We start from the raw sequence: 21338 nt of genomic DNA, 5'->3' as shown, positions 1-21338 counted from the left end.
AATTACTCAAATGCTGTATTTCACAAGCTCTGTTCTAAGACGTACTGCTTGAGCACAGGCGGAGCAGACCACCATGCCTAAATTCAGAGGTGGTCTTTTGATTGCTTTACATCCTCCTGTTTGACAGTAGCAAGTCAGTATCAGAACTGTGTAATTGCTTCCCTTTAATCAGTCATGCGATTGTACACTAGAGAGGCAGGTGGTCTGTGATAAAAACAATTTGTAAGAAAGTGGAGCTGGAAAGTGAATGACCGTTCACTTTGGTGCTCATTGAAGGCTTCACTTTCAAGTGCAACACAGCATTTTTATGTGCACCTTGTACTGATTTAAATAAATACATATCAGGACTCTACGTTTAGATTGTTAACTACTGGCCCCTTGGGCCACTGAGCTAGTGTTTTTACTGGCCCAGATGCAATTTTATCTGACCCAATATATTTATATATTTTTTCATGATGGTTTTTATTCACTGTTTCTAACTGTGTATGGTAACCAAAGAGAGCACACATCTCAAAAGAAAGTGGCTAAAAGAAGCCTTTCAATATATGTTACTTTAGCCATTAAACGTATATATAAGAAGTAATCGAAACTTGGATAACATTGAAATTAGAAAGACAATTTAACATTATGATGAATATAAAGACATACTAAATGTTAAGCACAACAACGCAGTAACTATAAGAAAAGGCAAGATACTTGGAGTTGGAAAGGAGTCATTTTTTAACTCTGGACTGTAGTTCAATGTAAAATATCTACTGTTGTCTTTCTGTGAATGGATGTAATAACAGCAACATTTGCACTGACCATTAAAAGTACAACCAGGTATCCTTGTTTTGAATTATTTACAGGTTATTGAATAAAAGTAACTCAACTTAGATTCATCTGACTTCAGTACTTGATGGCTAGTTGTTATTAGTAATGTTAAACTATTGTACTGTTGGAATGTATTTTCTGTTGTTTTGGTCAGGTTACAATATTTGCACTAAAGGTTATTTTATCAATATTATTTGTTAGAATTTAACAGATGTAGAATGTTTAGGTTGGTATATGATAGGTGCTATTTTATTCTGAGTACACTACAGCAAAAATTATTATTTGATGGTTTGCGCAATATTATGCTACTGTTGCTTTAATTGGACGAGAGACGCGCTGAGACGTTGCTGCTCATTGAGTTCTGCTTTTTAATTCAGAAAACAAAAGGAAAAACCAGTGCCTAAGGAAATAGGGTACAGAGCGAAGAACTCTCGTCTTGGTCATTGTTTGAACACTTTGTGAACCTGGCTAAACTTTACTGGCTTACACTGTTATGCTGTCTGCTTGTGCACACGCATTTGCCGTTTACTCTTGGTAGCGTAAGGGACCAGAGTTCGGGTAATCGAATACATACAAATGTTGCACCCTGTGTATTCAAGTAAGAAACTATTCAAAATTCCGGTCCCTAATCCTAAAAATAAACACTATTAAAGCAATATTCATAATACAAAATAATAACAATCCTACTTAGAGCGTTGTCGCTTTTGTAGCCTTTCCCAAGTCAGCGACAGTCTTGCTGAGTGATACCAACGAGTCCAAAGATTGTGAATGGCATAGTTGAATGTAACCGGCCCAGTCGGGCCTGTGGTGCTTCATAATTACTGGCCAAACTGCGCTGTCTACCGGCCCTGGGCCACCGGGCCATGGTTAATGTTGAACCCTGCATATAAATTTAAATTGTAGTGTCCCACAATAATACTTGGATAATTGCTTATTATATGTTTACTCATCCTTCCATAATGTAGTTCAGCTTTCCGACACACTTTTGTACAAGAAAAGCGGATCTTGTTGGCAGTCTAGATTTACTTTCCCTGAAATAATTTGTATACTTTTGGGACAGATGATGCTTCTTGAGACAAGTAGGCATGCTTCTGCTATTTAACTAAACACTGTATAGTATGCTGGGACATCTTAAGCCAACCAAACCAAACTAAAATGAATACGTTAAATTGATGAGCTTTATTTTACATATGAAGGTGGTGTTGTACTGGCAACATATTACATAAGAAACCTTCATGGGCTACCAAAGCAGAGTGATGTTCAGGGGGTCAGAGTTATATAATTATGCTGCATTAATGCATAGAGCCAATGGCCACACAAAAAAAAGTCAGATGTTAACGTTCTGATTACTTGACCATGAGACAGAGGGTCACAGTATTAAAATAGGCCAAACATACTTTGACATAGCACAGCTCTTTAATCTGCCTGTTTGATGTGCAGAGACAAGGTCAATTTTCCATTCAGACATAAGGCAGACGCAAACACTTGTACTATGTACATCACTCTTAATAGTACTCTCTAGAGTGGTAGAATCAATTCCCATTAAGAGTTTGTTTGATTGTTTGTTTGTGTTTTAGGTGTACTTAAAAGGACCAGTGCATGTTGAAATATAGTAATGTACTGTAGCTTTCATTCCAAGGTCTTGTGTTTGTACTAGCCTATAAATACACTGCAGCACAAATACTTTCTGAGACTCTGCCACATCTATTCTGCAGTCCTGTGAGTGCTGTATATGGTATTGGCGTTTGATCGTCTCCTTAACCCCCAACATGAACATTTGATGTTCAAGTGGTGGGATGCATTTACTGTCGCCTGCATGTTTTTTTTTTTTTTTTTTTTTTTAATACAGCGAAGATTACAACAAAGCACAGGCGTACATAAAGTCCCACCCTTAATTTAAAAAAAAAAAGTTTAAAAAAAGCCCTAAATATCTTTTTTTTTTTTTTTTTTTTTTTTTCCCTGCAGTGAAGGTAATGCAGTTCAATACAGAGAAACCAGCACCAGACATCAATCAGGAAGAGCGCTCAAATGCTTATTCAAGTATCAGAAGCCTCATTAACACAGAGATCGGCTTCAGGTATAGTATTTTTGAAGCAAACTGCAAATTTCTTTCTACTTGTAATGTGGTTTATTAACCATACTATATAAAAACCTAAACTACACAAAAACCACAACACAGTGCATTTACTATGTTAACTTCCAGTGAATGTAAAGTAATGTTTGAAAAACAGATAGGAACTTGATGTGTATATAACCATTTGAATTATAATTCTATGCATTTTCCATCACACCCCACTGCTACTGAACTAGTATAAATCAACCACAGAAGTAAAAGAAATACAGCAAACAAGGATTTTCAGACCTACTGTACATGAATACAATTCAGGAACACAGTACTTTGCATAGATAGGTTGCAGAATTGTAGTGAGATCATGAAATCCAAGCACCAAGTAAATACGTATTTAGATTGCCTAATCTGATTATTTCTAATCCAATTACTTTAAGGCATATAAACATGTTGGTTGATATGGATACTTTGATATTTCAGCTAGGTCATGGGAGACTACACGCATATTAGACGGCATATGATTGGCTGATTAACACATGCACTTTAAAGTTGTAAAACACCTGAGAAAATAACCTGAAGGTGTAGGAAATAGACTGGTTTATAGGTAGAGTCATTTGATCTTGGTTTATCCACACAGAATCTTTTAATGAGTTCCTATTTCCTGGTCAAAATAAGTTTTTCTTCTGCAGACTTCCTTTCTTTGTATCCGTTCTTCTCTTATTGTAATGCTCTTTCCTTGTAAAAATCACACGTTTAATCAGCCCGCTGACACCTCATTAAAAGTTCCCAATTGTATTTATAATCACTATTGTTTCACCTCTGACACCTCCATGGAATTCCTTCTCACTATATTTGACACATGTACTCAATGAACTAAAGGTGCAGTATAGTCAGGAAGAGTATAGGTTACATTCTGTTTTGAAAAAAGTATAATATACATATTTGTATACAGTAATCAGATTGATGTAAAATGTGCTACTGTACATTTGAAATACAGTATTCGGTAAGACCTTTTCAATAGCTTCCTATATATATCTCAGCTCTATTAAATCCATTTAGATGAATAGCAGTGTTGCAGTTAACTCTCAATTATTTAGCTTCTTTAATTTTTCTTTAAAAAAAACACTCCTTAGTTTTTGTAATACTTTTTTTTTTTTTCATTAAAATAAACACAAAAGCAAACCTTTTGGCCTATGGCTTTATGTTAACCAATGCTATTTGACCATATAATTGCGTAGGTTTCTGGTTTCCCTCTGTAGCAATACATTATTTGCTCCTTTCCAATGGAGCCACGTCCATTTTGCAGGATGTAGATGTGGTGCTTGAGGGGAATCTGGGGTCAGTTCCCCTGCTCTTCATTGATAAGCGCCATGGGATGATTAACATCTACAAAGAAGGACCTAGGTTTTCATTTAAAGGATACCATCTAGCAGCAGAATACCTCCACAAACATACCATGGCGGGGTGTTGATAGATTATACCCCTGATACCCTATGAGTGGTGTGAACATTAACACTGCTACTGAAAGTATAACTGAAATGGAGCCTCACGTTAGTAACTACTGCAACTTTGGAAGCCATAGGGTGATACTATATTTCTATTTATTCTGTAAACATTTAAAGTTTGTGTTTTGTTTTTTCTATTATGTAAGTCAGATTTGAAGGCTAGTTAAATTATTTTGCTTATGCAAACTGGAAACAAGGAACTAACCACAAGTGTACAGTTAACCCAGAACCTGGGGTATTTAGAGGCCTTATTGTCTGTGTATTTGAAGGAAATATTTTGGGAGCCATTTCCATTAATTGATTACATTAAATAAAAAAATCAATAGTTTTTCTTTGTTGTTTTTCCTCCCTGTGAATCTACATTGTATTAAAGGCTATGTCTCTAGATGCTGTTTACTTTTTATGATACTAACTCTTGTAATGTGTTATTTGTAAGCTTTGTAGGGGATATGGATGTTATTTGTATACCTTTTTGTGTAAACGATTGACAAGTGTTCCTAAAACTTAGTAATAGGTGCGACTGTATTGCATGTTTGAAATACTGACCTGACTTAGTGGAGATCATCTCATTTATCAGTGTATTCATAATTCTTTCAACAGATGTAAGAAAGAAAATCAGTTAATAATTTGATAAATATAAATCTCCCCAAGGATTGTGATTTTAGAGATTTAGTATTTATTTTCTTTTTCTTTCTTTCTTTCTTTCTTTCTTTCTTTCTTTCTTTCTTTCTTTCTTTCTTTCTTTCTTTCTTTTGTTTGCAGGGATAGCTCAAGTGTGGAAGAAGTTGTGGAGAAACAAGCAGATTTAATAGAGTATCTGAAGCAACACAATACATTACTTAGTAAACGACTTCTGTCCTTGACGTCACAGCAGATCCAGGAATGACGAAGCTTAAAATAAAATGGTGATCATACAGATGAATACACATTTGACAAGTAAGGAAGCCTTGTTTAGTGTTAACTAGGAAAATACGTTTTGATTAATGTGAACAGATTTATGTTGCTTGTGTTTTAAATTTACACTACAAAATAATCTTAGTAGTAAAACAAATCTATGGTAATTAAAAAAAAAAAAAAATCACAATTATTTTTTGTAATGTAAAATAAAGGGGATTCTAAATCAATAAATAAGTAAAAACCTTTTTCTGACTTTATGTGAACGAAAAGACACACATTTGCGCATTTTCCCATTGGAAATAGTGATATTTTGAAATATCACTGTCCTAGTCACAAAAGCAAAGTTTGTGGGGAATAATAACCATTTTCTATACTTTTGAGACATAAGCAATTGGGAAATAACACTTACTACCCAGGAATAAAAATTGTGTTACATGGTGTTAGTAGTAGTAGTGTAGTATTTGTATTTTCAGTTTTATATCATGTGTGGTTTAGTATTTTGATATTTTGTTATTTAAGCATTGCAGCACTAAAATGACAAATGGTCGACTGTTGAAAATGAAACTTATGAAAATTATATGACAGTTTATAATACTCAAAGAGTGCACTCATTACTTGGGTTTAATGTGAAAAGTGTATACGTTTGTGTGGTTTTCAAAGAAAAGAACATAGATATTGTAATATTAATTTGTATTTTCAGATTTTCTTTGGGGATTTCTACTGCCATTGTTATTATTTAAGGTTTTGCTGGGAAGGCATTGCAAGAGAACACCAATGGTAGGGGGAGAGGTATTGGGGGAGGGGGTTACAGTTATGTTATGTTACAGTTGTTATTTTTGTACAGTGTTTTACTGTAAAGAATATCTGCCAAATACTGACTTTTTTTTAGATCAATATAAAATAAAGGTATTTGTAACCAAACAAATAGTAAAATATACATTTACAAACCTGTGTTCTCTTTAATTAATTATTGAATGTCTTTTATTTATTTATTTATTTATTTTAAATTATAGTCCAGTGCATTACAGGATGTGTAAAAATAAAGTACAGTGGTAAGGGTTCCCTCAAATATTTGGAATCCAAATCTGTGATTTGAGATGAATGTACAGTATTTTCAGTAATGTATACTGATTAAATACTGTATTTTACAAAAACATTTACTTTGTAACAACTGTGTGTACAACTACTAATACTATCAAAGACACAGAGGTTCTGATAAGGCTCATTATAAACTTATCAGTATTTCCCTTTTGAAAGAAAAAAACCCTTATTTAGATATCTTTTCCCTTAATTTATTTGTGATAAAGTTTTTGGCTTGTGTAAGATGATCCCCACAAAGACAATGCAACTACTTTGTGGCTTTCCCCTTAACCCCACCCTGTCCCTACTAATGCAAATTAAGGCAAACATCTTTCCAACCCCCCCACCACCCCCCACCCTCTCTGTTTTGGAAATTCAGTCTCATGGCTCTTCTCTTCAGCCGATGCATTATGTGATTGTTTAGGGGTGTGTAACATGAATTGAAAAAGCTGGTTTGTTGTAATTACAGCTCCACCCCGCGACAAGTTAACCATAGTAAAAATGTAACTTTAAAAGTACCACATTTTTTCTTGATTTTACAACTTATTATACTTCTACAATAAATGTTCAAGACTTATGACAATGAACAAAAGCTAGTACATATAGGGTCACATCAGATAAATTGCATACAAGTAATGAAAGATCTTTTGAAGTTTACAAATCTACTTCTATTTCACTAATTGTATTCTTGTTTGGGGGCAGTGTAAAATATGTATTCACAATCCTTTTACAAAAACAAAACGAAGAACGAGACGATCATTTACAAAAACGGTTTACATGCAGTCTTGTAGTTTAATATGATGTTATAAAAATGCTATGAAGATTTGCGGTGTTCTGTTCTTGCACTAATGTTGATGTGTTCTGCTTTTAATTTTACATACTTTCTTATTTTGTGGAGAGATGACATTTTGGCCTAAGCTTTTTGGTAGTGGAGTATTTGCTAATTCTGCTAACCTTTTCAGCTATTGTATTTTCATAGAAAGGTCTTAATGTCAGCATTGAAACTGGGACTCAATTTTTCTTATCAGCACAGTTTCTAATTAACAAAATGACTGATGGTATATCTCTTTAAGAGTTTAGTTTTCTTAGAAACTATACTATCACACATCTATGACCCCTATTCACACTTGTGATTTAAAGTGGACCAGGGACGCCCTTTCTCATATGTGAATGTGCCGAAAAAGAAAAGGCAGCCCAGGACGGACCTAAATTTAGGCCACCGTTTTGATGTGGCACAGGGCCTGCAATCCGGGACCAGGGTCGACTTTTACATATGTATGACCGCAAAGTAGACTTAGGCCGCCTTTTTGTATCATATTACCAATTTGATTTTCTATGATAACACGGAAAAATGTGGATTTTCTATTTTCAAGGCTTTTTTTGGTCATTTGATAATAACCACATCAATATACGTACCATATATAAACATTACATTTACATAAACATAGCTGCAATAAAACTGCTTCCTGTATTCTAGTTCAGTGTTGAATGAGACTTCAATTTACTTCAGTCAGTATCCAGAGCTGTTCAAAAATGCCAAAAACAATAACAATCATCCCTAAAGATCGGATCAACGAGTTTGGGAAGGACGAATTTCATGTCGATAGTAATGTGCTGTTTTATACTTCATGCAGCAAGGCTGTGGATTACACTCGCAGGCAGGCCATTGTATAATGGGAAGAGCTAAACACATTGAATGAAACAAAATGTAACAACAGTAAACTTGTTCAACGCCAGTCTGGCTGGAGAACGCTGCAGTTGTATTAGACATCTGGATGACTCAGTTGAACTAACATGAAAAAAAAAAAAAAAAAATATATATATATATATATATATATATATATATATATATATATATATATATATATATATATATATATATATATATATATATACAGTCTACACCCCCTTGAACTTTTTTCACATTTTGTTGTGTCAGTGCCTCAGAGTTTCATGCATTTAAATGAGGATTTTTTTTCCACTTATCTACACACCATACTCCACACTGTTAAGGGGGAAAAAAGTTTTATATTATAAAATACAAAACTGAAAGATCATAATTGGATAAGTCTCCACCCCGCCTGAGTTAATACTTGGTGGAAGTACCTTTGGCAGCGGTTTCAGCTGGGAGTCTGTTGGGATAGGTCTCTATCAACTTTGCGTACTAGATTTGGCAATATTTGACCGTTCTTTAAAAAACTGTTCAAGCTCTGTCAAGTTTCTTGGGGAGCGTTGATGGACAAAAATCTTCAATTCATGCCACAAATTTTCGATTGGATTTAGTTTGGGGCTCTGACTGAGCCACTTGAGGACATTTACCTTTTTGTTCCTTAGGTACTCCATTGTAGCTTTGGCTGTGTGCTTTGGGTCGTTGTCATGCTGAAAAATCCATCTCAGGTTCAGCTTTCTTGCAGAGGGCAGCAGGTTTTCCTCAAGGACTTCTCTGTACTTTGCTCCATTCATTTTCCCTTCTATCCTGACAAGTGCCCCAGTCCCTGCCGATGAGAAACAGCCCCATGAGATGATGTTGCCACCACCATGCTTCACAGTAGGGATGGTGTTCTTTGGGTGATGTGCTGTGCTGGGTTTGCGCCAAACATAACGCTTTGCATTAGGCCAAAAAGTTCCATTTTAGTTTTGTCAGACCACAAAAGTTTTGCCATATGGCTACAGAGTCTCCTGAGTGTTTTTTTTTTTGCATACCTCAATCTGGATTCAAGGTGGGCTTTCTTCTTGCAACCCTACCATACAGGCCAGATTTATGGAGTGCTTTGGACAATGTCACATGCACACTTTGACCAGTTGCCATTGGCCTCTTGGTAGCCTCTCTGATTAGCCTCCTTGCTCGGTCATCCAGTTCGGAGGGACGGTCTGATCTAGGCAGGGTCTTGGTGGTGCCATAAACCTTCCACTTATTAATAATTGTCTTGACCATGCGTCGAGGTATATTCAAGGTCTTTGATATTCTTTTTAAACCCATCCCCTGATCTGGGCCTTTCAATAACTTTGTCCTGGAGTGTGTGTGTCTTAGTACCAGTCAAAAGTTGCAGTACACCTGCTTGAAACCAGGTTTTTCATGATAATCTATGCTTTTAACTGTATAAACTTGTCTATAAACACTTAATATTTCATTATATGATGTGCATACTTATATAAACTGATAATCATAAGTGAATTGCATTCAAAAATTAAATTTTTAAATGAAAATGTAAATATTGTCAATTTCAACGAAATGGTCACCCAAAGCAAGGGGATTTCAGGCTGAAGCCAAAGTCAGTTAAAAGTCTGAAATGTGTATAACACGGTGTTAGATGTTCTCTGAGTTAACTATCATGTTACCTAATTAACCTTTTATCACCAATTATTGTTAACAGGTGAGGGTCCATGATTACCATAAATATAGGTAGCATAGGCACAAGTTTGTCATTCCTGAATGTAAGGGAGCAGAAAATGACAAAATATGTTACAGTTAAGCAGACTGTCTGTAATTACTTTAAGAAATGAAGGTCAATCTTTAAGACAAATCGCAAGAACTTTGCAAGTGTCTGTAACTGCTGTGGCCAAGACCATTAAACGATTTGAAGAAACTGGCACTCATGAGGACCGAACAAGGTCAGGCAGGCCAAGGGTGACCTCAGATTCATAGAACAAGTTCATTCGAGTCACAAGTCTGCGAAACCGGCAAGTAATTGCCCCTGAAATACAAGCTCAGCTAAATGCTACTAGAAGTACAGATGTTTCAACATCAACTGTTCAGAGGACATTGCATGAAGCTGGCCTAACTGGAAGAATTGCTGCAAATAAACCATTGTTAAGACTGCAGAATAAGAGGAAGAGACTTGCCTGGGCCAAAAAACATAGAAACTGGACGTTTGAGGAGTGGAAGTCGATCTTATGGACCGATGAGTCAGAATTTGAAATATTTGGGTCCAACCGCTGAGTATTTGTAAGACGCAGAAATGGTGAGTGCATGAGTTCTGCATGTGTGGTTCCCACTGTCAAGCATGGAGGAGGCATTGTCATGGTCTGGGGTTGCTTTGCTGGTGACAGAGTTGGTGATCTTTACTAGGTCCATGGCAAGCTCAACCAGCATGGCTATCATAGCATACTTCAGAGGCATGCCATTCCATCAGGATTACGGCTAGTTGGGCAGTCCTTCATTCTTCAGCAAGATAATGACCCGAAACACACCTCAAAGTTGTGCAAGAACTATCTGTCGAAGAAGGAAAGTGAAGGACAACTCAATCTAATGACCTGGCCTGTCCAGTCTCCAGACCTCAATCCCATAGAACTTGTATGGGACGAACTGGACAGAAGAGTATAAGCAAAGCTACCCACAATTACCATACATCTCTTGGAATTGCTGCAAAAGAGCTGGGAAGACATGTCAGGCGATTTCCTGCTGAAACTTGTTAACCGAATGCCTCGTGTTTGTGAGGCTGTTATTGAGGCAAAGGGTGGCTATTTTGAGGAATCCAAGATTTAAAGACAATTTTCAATTTTCTTGAACATTGCTTTGATACTCCTGTTTTGTTTTGTATATTGTAACATGTGTTTTCATATATATATATATATATATATATATATATATATATATATATATATATATATATATATATATATATATATATATTTAACAACAGAGGACTATTTGTAATATTTGAAGTAAAACATATATTTAAAAAAGTGATTGTGAGAATGCAGAATAAATTATTGTGTTCTCTTATGACTGACTATGTGGAATCACTTCTGTTCTCAAGATACATAAAAACATTTATTGTACAGATATACAGACTGCCATATATCCCCACAATCTGATATGCTCAATTTATGGCGAATAATATTAATACCAAGTTTCATCACAGACATATGCAAATGTGACATTCAGTTGGAAAAATGTATGGACAGACAGACAGACACCTCCATTAATTTAATACTCTTATGTAATATGCTAAATAATGTTTAATACCAAGAGCCATCACAGTTGTATAAGCGGTTTCCAGATATATAGAAAAATGTCACGTGCTGCCTCCCAACATTTAGTTTAATATGATGATGTTAGCAAAAAGGGTTCCGATATAGTTAATACTGATTTAGTTTTGTCAAGCACCACTTAAGTAGCAAAAGGAAGAAAGTTGGGTAAAGGGTCAATAACTCCAGCGTAGTGGATAGATACGCGGTTCCTTTTACTTCGTAGTTGAACCCTGAGGATTGCCAAACAAAATATACCAGTTGGTAGCTCTTTATATTGAAAACAGAAATGTTACACACACATCTAAGTATAGTAACGTAGCAGGTTTCAGCTGTTACAAAGGTGAAATAAATCAAAAAGTCAATATTGAAAACTATACAAATTTTATTAGCATGACATTAATAAAATATATGAAGTGCATAACTTACATAATAAACTTCTTATATACTAATACATATTTAATACACATAACTACTAACTGAAAAGCAGTGTGACATTTTATGTACACCAGATAGCACAAAGTTTATTGAAAGAGTAGTGAAAATGTTTTAAGATATGGTTTACTTCATCAGGCAAACAAATACATTATTATGCTGCCTAGATGTCTACTTACAATGAAGTTCCTTTACACTCGTTAAAGTATCGCGACTACAAACAAAATATGAATTAATAATAAAATATATACAATATGATTTCCAATGTCACAAGCATTTTGCAATGGTTCAGTGTCTCTGTCTTGGTATTACCCAATTGGTCTGAGCCAAGGGAATCTGGTATTTTTAAACACCCTGGGAATTCCTGTGTTAAGCATACAGTTATTGACTTTAATGTCACAGGCCTGACCCAGCAATGGCAATGGCTCTAAATAACCCCCATTAATAAAGCATGTAATTGATATTAACATATCCTACAGGCTTTACTGGTTAAATGATTGCTATGTTAATATCTAATAAACTGCAAGCAGGGTACCCTTCCAGAACTATCTGGCAACTCTATACCACAATCCCGCAGTTTACTTGGTAAATAAATTCTAATCTCTTGAAAGTCTATTTGCTTTTGAGTTTTAATTTGGTTGTGGTAGCTTGGTGTCGAACGGTGATGGGCATCAGTCTGAAGGCGACTGCTTTGGTAAACTGAATCTGAAGAGGTGCTTTTGAGACCTGTCTGTGTCCAGGCAGCACCAGTAGGCTCCATTTCTTCCTCATCTTTTCCCAGTTTTGGCACAGAAATTTAGACCTGAAGGAGAGAAAATTAAGTCAGATTGTAAAAATGTGATGGTTTTTTATCATTTCAATTTTTATTTTGGTTTCCCACTTATTTTTATTTTTGATAACCTTTGTATCTTAAAAATGCATTTCCTTAAAAACCTGCTGCAATAAAAAAGAGGACCACCCTACAACTAACAGCTGCATACTATTAACACCTGTTGCACCACACACCACAACATCTAAAAATGTTTTTTACTGTAGCAGATTTTTGGTGAAGTGTAACATACAATTAACCTTCTGTGACACATCTAAAAATCTGCCTGCTTCTGTGGTGGCTGAAAGATGGCTATTTTGTCTGTGGGCTGCTGCTACAATAACAACATTGGTTTGATTTTCTCTAGCTTAAGAGCATATGGTTTGTTGGCACATGCCAAAGGTTGGTCTTGTGTTCTTAACGTTGCAAGGTACATAATCGTTCCATTGTTGCATAGATAGGTTGCAAATCTTGCTCCTGGTACAGTTTCAGGGACACCCTTGTAAATGAGACAGATTAAGAAAATCTTAATCCTTTACCTTCTCTCCAATGCTTAAAATGTAATAGAACTGGGAAGCAAAATACAAAAGCAAAAATTGTACATTAAGCCTGTTTTTTGGTAAACAGTTTTAAATGTCACATTCCATATATCATGCTTCCTTAATTGGAAACAATGATTAAGTGACAGCCAACGAGTGGTCAATCAGGCTTGCTCAATAAGGCGGAGAGTTTGCCAGTATTGGCCTTCAACTAAGCTGTCAGCTTCCCGCTAGCTGCATTTGATGCAGTCATCAGCAAATAACTCCCCCCTTTGCCCTTGCTGGCTTTTATTTAACTTCAGTAAACTGGTAAAACATGTAATTGAGGTTTATATTTGAATTGGGGGAGGGGGTTTCAGAGAACACCTTTACTGCAAACAATGAAATGTTGTTTCATCCTACTCATTCAGCTATTGTAAATGTAAATGAACTCCAACTGAACTACTGTATTTTTGTTGGGTCCTCCTCCTACTCAGTTTCACTGTTCGGTGAGAATATGGTACTTTTAACTCTTTTAAGGCATAGAAAAACTGTCAGAGTGGGGTCAGTGTGCCCTGTGACCCACATAGGCTGAGCTAACTTTTTAAAACCAGGAACTGCGGATCTACTGAGGGTGAATGGGAAAGAAGATGCTACTGTGAATGAAGTCACGTCCACAAAGAAAATCCTTAATACATCGTTAGTATGCTTATTTTTATTGTAAGTGACTGAGTATTTGAAAAGAATGGTTATCAGATGAAACAATTTATTGATACCCAGGCTATCTTGAGTCATGGTTTTCAGCAATGGGGACCAGGACACAGCTATTGACTATTTTGATCATGTATTTGTTCATGTTCTCACAGCAAAAAATAAATAAATAAATAAAGAGTAAGAGTTAGAGAGCTAATAATCAACTTTATCAAAGCCCTGGTCAGAAACCCCATCTGGCTACTCGTACCCTATTTACTTTGTTTATGGCTCGCTGAGTTTATGACTTACTTGAGTTTTTCCCATTGGCAGTTATATAGATCATAGAACAAAAAATGCAAATACTGGAGTGCAGTATAAACAGGCTTTAGAAATTGTTTTAATTAGTTTCCAGGATATTTACCACGCCACACCGGTGTGTGGAATTTAGTTTACTGAATCAGTATGCAGAAGGGTTTCATTGACCCAACAGCTGGTAAAATAGGGCATTGTTGATTAATCTTATTTGACCACCTGCAGGGATAATAATGGTACAGTGGGAAAGACATTGAACAGAGTAGTTTGGAACACCAGTCTGCAGTTTAACAAACTTCCTGTTAATTAGTTTTGGAATCTTATGTCAAGCTCTCAAAGTACATTTCCATAGTTGCCTTGGAGTTAGTGAAAAAAGTACACTGGTTATTTAACAAGCAAGACAGTTTTGAATAATGTATTCTAGATCAACATGTTGCTATATAACAACTACATTGTGCTATTTTTAAATTGTGAATTTAATGCTCGTAAACATGAGTGATTATGAAACTTGACGTGGACAGATACTTTTTAATTCAATCTTCCCCAACAAAACTGTTAGGGCTAATCTGGAGGACTACTCCTACCATTTAGTTCTGGACCTTGTCCAAGCAGACAAATAGCTTCTTATAGCAGTTGGACCATATCAAAGACATCCACTGACACCTAATGGTAAAAGTGCTAATTTGTAACTGACATTGCACACATGACTAGTAGCTGTTTAAGAACCCAGAGCTTCCTTTTGACAAAGAAAAACATGGAAAAAGAAGTATTTCTTTCATGCCTGTTCAAAAGGAAGAACTGTACATCATCAGGCTATCTCACAGTTTCTTCAAAGATCATCTTTAATGGAAAAACATATGTCAGCAGCTTAAAATTAAAATAAGATAAAAAGCCTAAATCACTTTGGGAGGTCAAATATGAAGGACCAGTGAAGGGTCATGGTAAACCCTAAAACATTTTTTTTTAAAGATCCTATATCTATTAAAAACAGTATATATATATTTTTCTGGTGGGGTTCATCCCTGTACATTATTCAAACTGCTACTGTTAAGTTAGGTTCAAAATGTAATTGTGTTCTCAAGTAGAACTTATATCGTATTGAGTGTATCAGAATCACTTTTCAATAGAAGGGACAACCTTCGACAATGCTAGGTAGCAATAGCAGTCTATAATTAAGACATTGATGTTGGTTGTCAGGTCAAATATATGATTTTTTTTTCAAGGTAATAAGATGAAAAAATACAAAACACTATCAATTATGTTGACGATAATCATGGCCCCTAAAACAATTGAATTTATACTTTGTTGAGAAAGAATGCAACATTATTTAAGTGTTGCCAAATATAGCTGCTATACACCAAAAATGCATGGAGGAAATATGTTAATTATCTCTGGTGACTTTTTGTTAATTATCAGAAACTGAAGTGGAGACATTGCATTGCTGCAAATGTTTAAGAAAGTGGATTACAGCCTCTACATACCTTAGGGGAAGGGGACTCGTGAATGAAGAGGCAGGCATCTTCTGTGTGGGCAGAGATGCCTATGGATTTTTCTTCTTTGGGTGAAGTTTCCTGAAAATAAAAGACAGGGAAACATGAGTATTTAATCAGTCCTAAATAAATGCAACCCATTTGACACAAAATATCGTGTTATAGAAAATTTTCTGTAATAATTTGTAATGATGGAATTAAACTGATAGGTGATATTATCTGCAGGCATGGAGTGAATTTCCATTGTTACGCAGATGATACTCAGCTGTACTTATCTTTCAAGCCAGACAATCCCTCTACTGGGCCGTTATTAGCTGCTTGCTTTGTGGACAAAAAGTGTTGGATGTCACAGAATTTTCTGATGTTGAATTCTGATAAAACAAAGGTCATGCTTGTGGGTTCACAGCACCAATTAAAAATGTTGATTTATATAAAATAGATCTTAGCAGCCTTTCCTCAGAGATAAAACTTGAAGCAAGAAATTTGGGGGTCATTTTTTATCCTGTTCTATCATTTGAGTCCTGTATTAGGAACATTACTAAAGCATCTTTTCATCATTTGAGAAATATAGCTAAACTTAGATCTATTATTTCTAAGAAATATATCTAAACTTCGATCTGTTATTTCTGTATCTGATACTGAGAGGTTATGCATGCCTTTGTTTAATTGAGAATCGACTAACTTTTTTCTGGGATTCCAAAGTATTTGGTGTCTCGCTTGCAGCTTATTCAGAATGCTGCTGCAAGAATTCTAACTAAAACCAGTAAAGGTGAACATATTACTCCTGTCTTGGCCTCCTTACACTGGCTTCCTGTGTAGTTTTGAATTGATTTTAAGATTTTATTTTTAACTTATGAAGCCCTTAATGGATTAGCATCCAGTTATTTACAAGAGCTGTTGATCCCATACATTCCTAAGCAGAATCTTAGATCTCAGGATGCAGGGTTCTTGGTTATTCCAAGAGTAAATACTAATAATATGGGAGGAAGGGCCTTTTCTAATAAGGCTCCTACATTATGGAACACTGTGTCAGAATGTCACTTTTTTGTCAGAGAAGTTAGGAGTCTTGCTGTTTTTAAGTCAAGATTGAAGACTTATTTATGTACACAGGCCTTTTTATTATAGTCTGTTTATTATTACTGTTTTTTTTAATTTTTTCTCATGATTAGAAATATATTTATTGTTATTTAAAATAGTCTTTTTATTATAATGTTTCTATGCTATTTTTATGTTTTATTATGCTGTGTGTATTGTGTTTTCTACAAAGCACCTTGGAGTCTATGACGTAAGGTGCTATATAAATGAAATAAATAAATTGACCCAAAACTGAAGAGTGACCAGCATAAAACTAAAGTCTTCAGCAGATAAAGCTGAATAAACTTTTGCCTAAGGAAATATTAACAACACTAACTCTTAATTAATGAAAGGGAAGTGCAATACAGATAAATAATATTCATTTATTTATTTATTTTTAAAATGTTGTCTTCTTATTATTTCTGTCTAGCAAAATAACTCTTTGAAATGTGGATTTTCAGCTAAAGCTCAGAAGTAGGTTTGGCAATCCTTCTTACTCAATTGTTTAAGTTATCCTCTGTTAATTGCACCTTCATGGTAGACTGGAAATCAGTGGTCAACATCTTAGGCAGTCCTTAGTCATTGATAAAGCATCATGACAACAATAAGGCATGGAGTCAGGAATGCAGCCAACATCGGGCACTCTGTGAAACCACTTCAAAAACCCTCTTTTATGTATGAGATGCAAAAGCTAGACTGGCAGCGCTGTGGTGAATTATCCTATCCGCAACTAAAGTACATTATATGAAGTAAATAGAAAACAGTTGGCTAATCATAAAAACATGCCATTCTTTATTCTATATAAATACTACAGTAAATGCCAGTTAACATTATTTAAATGTATAATTCCACATATGCAGACTGTAAAACACATTTGCACAAACCTGAATCCTTAGTTCAGGAGAATTAAACTTTTTTGGTTCTGTCCTTCTCCCTCCAGAAATATATACTTTATATTAATACAATGACAACAAATAAACTTATGTGGATAATTAAGTAAGAAATTGTAGATTTTACATTTTCATTTTAAATTTCTGATATAAATTTTTTTGTTTTGTCTAGACAAAAAAAAAAAAAAAAAAAATCGAGGATTCCATGATTAATCACAATTTATGATCTTGAAATGCTGTTCACATTCCCAACTGCCAAAGTGAGCTAAGAATCAAACCATCACAACCAACAGAAACACATACATAATGTTTCTAAAACTAAAATTTATTTGCTTTTGGGTTATATGTTCCCTGCATCCTAGCTCCATTTTATAATAGTGCCATTAGCAGGTGTCCTCAGTATGCTGCCGGGCTGGAAAAGTTTGGCTTAGCTGTTGAGCAGGTCTATGAGCCACTTCAGTGTTCTTAAGGGTCACTTTAAATTAGCCACATTGATTTTTTGTCCGCCCCTGAACTGCAATTTAATGGCTTAGGAACAGAAGATTTACCAATATTTTAATTGGTATACAAAACTTTTTAATTGATTCAGCATAAAACCATGTGTCATTTTCATTTAATGCAAAAAAGTGATTCAGCATTATAGTTTACCCTTAATCTGATATAAAAATTATTATATATCTATAAAATTAATACATTAAAATAGAAAAATACTAATATATAAAATAAACAGGTATCAGTCTACCATCAGTGTGTGCAGTTTAGTCATTATTCTATTGAATTGTCACATACCTGGCCTCTGTCCATTTACAAGTAAAAGACTCATCACTATGAAAAAAAAGATGTAGAAGAGGTTCTGTAGTCTCATTTTCATTTTGGTCAGGCTGATGTAGAACAGATTCCTTGGTTACTCTTCAGTTGGAGCAAAAAGAAAAATCCTTCCAAGTTAGCTGCAGTCTAGTGTCCCAATTGTAATCGCATTGGCGAGTCTCAGAGTGAATTGCTAGCTTGCTGCATTTGCTAACAAGGCTAATGATCACAATAGGCAAGGCTATTGGTTACTGGCTGTTGTGACTCTCTCTCTCTCTCTCTCTCTCTCTCTCTCTCTCTCTCTCTCTCTCTCTCTCTCTCTCTCTCTCTCTTAAAAGCTGTAAACTCACACCCCTTTTCTTTCTACAGACAAACAACTCCTAGAAGAAAATAGCCATGTAAACAGTGATTGTCCATCTGGATGAGCAAGAAGACAATCTGAACAAAGCTGTAGCTACCCCCCTCATACATGGGAGGGAGGGAGGAATATATAAAAACTGATACACTTTGCATTGCACATATTGCCCCCACATGTAGAAAGTAAGGGAACTGACAGGAAGACCCCCCTCCCAACACACTTTTTGCACATACTTTAGGGCCCCGGTAACACTGGTCTTCTGCTTGCAACTATTTGGCTGAATAGTACGTAAACTAACTGCAAAGTGGCACCCATTCAAACTGCATCTGTAAGCTGTTAAGCTTAATGAGTTGCTTTTGTGCCATGATATTTTCCTGGGTGCTAAGAACATCCTGGGTTTGGAAACTATCTACTAACACATTAGGAGTTTGGGTATAAAAAAGACAATTTGCTTAACACAGGTACTTGTAATAGGTCAAATACATATAATATGGTTTATTAAATATATGGGTCTGTTTACAGTTTTCAGTAAGGAAACATGATCTGAGATCTTTGAGTCTTTTAACATATTTTGGTTTAAAAGGGAATTAATTACAAAATGTAGTTGTGTTACCAATATATGTTTATATTGAAAAAATGTGTAGATTATTAATAGATGAGAATTTCATTTTTAGAAAACAAAATATAAAATGCAATTGCTTGTGTATTATTTTTCTCATGCCTTGCAATAAAAATAAAAAAAATAAAAAAATAAAAAAACCCATAAATTAGATTTTTAAATTGAACTTCAATACAATACAGGATGCATGTGATTTAGCAGGTCACAAAAATATATGAGGCATGTTTGCTAATTGATATGTTTTGGTAACAGCACCCGCCCGGGACAAATTTCTTCAATTCCTATCCATATATATATATATATATATATATATATATATATATATATATATATATATATATATATATATATATATATATATATATATATAATATATATATATATATTATATATATACATATATATACGTTATGCAATATTTGTCACGTATATATATATATATATATATATATATATGATATATATATATATATATATATATATATATATATACTATATATATAGATATATCATAGTATCATTTTTATGTTGCTGAAATAATTGGTAACCGTTTAATCATTACACTGGGCCTTTTATGTCCAAACAGTCCAGGGCCAAAACAAATGAATGAACACATTATGATGAAATGTCTCGGTCAATTAGGATTACAACTCACCATGAAGCTAATTTATTATTTTTTTGTTTGTTTGTTTCTTATTTGAGGGTAGGGGGAAATTGCTGGCTTGGGTCATCTTGTTGTCTGCTTTTTACCATTGGCAAAACTAGTTTTTCATCTGGGCAATTAGCTGTTTTCTTACAAAGTTAATTTATTACTTTATTATGTTTGCAGAAATGCCGACACTGGGTCAAGCGTTTCTTGTGGTAATGCTTACACTTTTAAAGAAGCAGAATGTGCTAAAGTTGTCGTTGCTTTGGTTATCTGTAAAAACTCCACAAACCCCCTTTACATTGATCCCGAGTTATCTGACATTTGAAATAATTGTTTTTAAAATAACGTATGTGAACACATTCATTAAAAAGCAATGTTCATTGTTTCATTTTCCGCTTGGTATATTAAGGGTCCAGCTACTGTTTTGTATGCAACTCATTATATGACCTGTAACAACAGTGCTAAACAGTTACATCCTTGCTCTGCACTCCACTTAGGACATACTGATATCAATGCCATCTAAATATTATCAGATCTATATAGCTCTGCTGTTTAGTTGACCATTTAGGTTTCTTTTAATTAAATTGCAGAATTTAGATCTGTTAATAAATGCACATTACAACAGTGGGTGTACTTGTAAACTATTTCAATTTGAAAAAAATGTCATGGTAAACCAGGAGCCAGGTTATTCACAAGTTTTGTAGAACTAAAAATCCTTATTTAGAATGAGCAACATTTTTTTTTAGAAATATTATCCAATATCTTCACGTTAGGAGAAGGTCCCCTGTGTGCTTGTTTTTTTTTTCAGGGATTGTCGATCACTATACGAATTAACCTTCGTACTTGTAGGCCAGGTTATCTGATCGGGTGTGGAGTTATGCATGTTTTAACTTATTTGTAAACTATATTTTAACCGTTAATAAACTAAACAAAGCTTAAAATAAACTGTAAACTTTTTACAGAGGCTGAAGATTAATACATTAGTACATCTGTCTTCAATGAAATTTTAAGAAATATTGTATTTATTAAAGGAAACTAAAACATTTCAAATAAGGTGTGATGTAGTCCTCAAAAATCTCATTAAGAATCACAAATAAGTCTTCTATTTGTAATACTAAGAACGTTTCTAGGTTTAAACACACATGTTGGTGCCTTGTAACATATACAAATATAATCAAATTTTAGACAACAACAGTAGTCTTGGCCTCACTTTAGTTCTTGAGATGCTGTATTCAGTAGCTGCTGAAATTGAAAAAGATTATTATCCCTTGTTGGTGATATGTATAGAGGAACCTTTCCTTCTATTTATTTACTGATAGCTCTAATTTTGTATTTACAATCTTGGCAGGGA

The 21338-nt window shown here is 34.7% G+C and overlaps 2 protein-coding genes across 4 annotated transcripts in view; one reads left to right on the top strand and one right to left on the bottom strand.

Moving 5' to 3' along the window:
- Nucleotides 1–19278, top strand: part of LOC121295334 (transmembrane protein 192-like) — a 33224-nt gene extending 13946 nt beyond the window's left edge. Inside the window, exons 5-7 of one of the 3 annotated variants that reach the window (XR_005946903.1) lie at nucleotides 2779–2890; nucleotides 5149–5322; nucleotides 18731–19278. Coding sequence is in view for 1 of the 3 variants with exons in the window: in XM_041219831.1 (XP_041075765.1) it covers nucleotides 2779–2890; nucleotides 5149–5272 (236 nt within the window). In the remaining 2 variants the exon portion in view is untranslated. Of the gene's footprint in view, nucleotides 1–2778; nucleotides 2891–5148; nucleotides 5510–5983; nucleotides 6163–18730 lie in introns of those variants that run through there. The other 2 variants (XR_005946902.1, XM_041219831.1) reach the window with 2 other exon arrangements.
- LOC121295347 (apelin receptor early endogenous ligand-like) lies at nucleotides 11747–18700 on the bottom strand. The gene is made up of 3 exons (XM_041219851.1): nucleotides 18344–18700; nucleotides 15582–15671; nucleotides 11747–12571 (listed from the first exon to the last, which is right to left on the bottom strand). Exons 1-2 carry the CDS (start codon nucleotides 18423–18425, stop codon nucleotides 15583–15585), a joined length of 171 nt encoding a protein of 56 aa, XP_041075785.1. The 5' UTR covers nucleotides 18426–18700; the 3' UTR covers nucleotides 11747–12571; nucleotide 15582.
- Nucleotides 19279–21338: the final 2060 nt, after the last annotated feature.

The sequence above is a fragment of the Polyodon spathula genome, chromosome 2 (assembly GCF_017654505.1).
Source record: "Polyodon spathula isolate WHYD16114869_AA chromosome 2, ASM1765450v1, whole genome shotgun sequence".
NCBI classification, from domain to species: domain Eukaryota; kingdom Metazoa; phylum Chordata; class Actinopteri; order Acipenseriformes; family Polyodontidae; genus Polyodon; species Polyodon spathula.
Note: the sequence above shows the minus strand (reverse complement) of the source record. Positions and strands in the feature narration are given on the sequence as shown.

Coding starts and splice junctions, on each gene's coding strand:
- LOC121295347 (XM_041219851.1), bottom strand. CDS start 18,425: ATGAAAATGAGACTACAGAACCTCTTCTACATCTTTTTTTTCATAGTG. Junction 15,672..18,343: donor TGTAAATGGACAGAGGCCAG/GTATGTGACAAT, acceptor TTTTATTTTCAG/GAAACTTCACCCAAAGAAGA.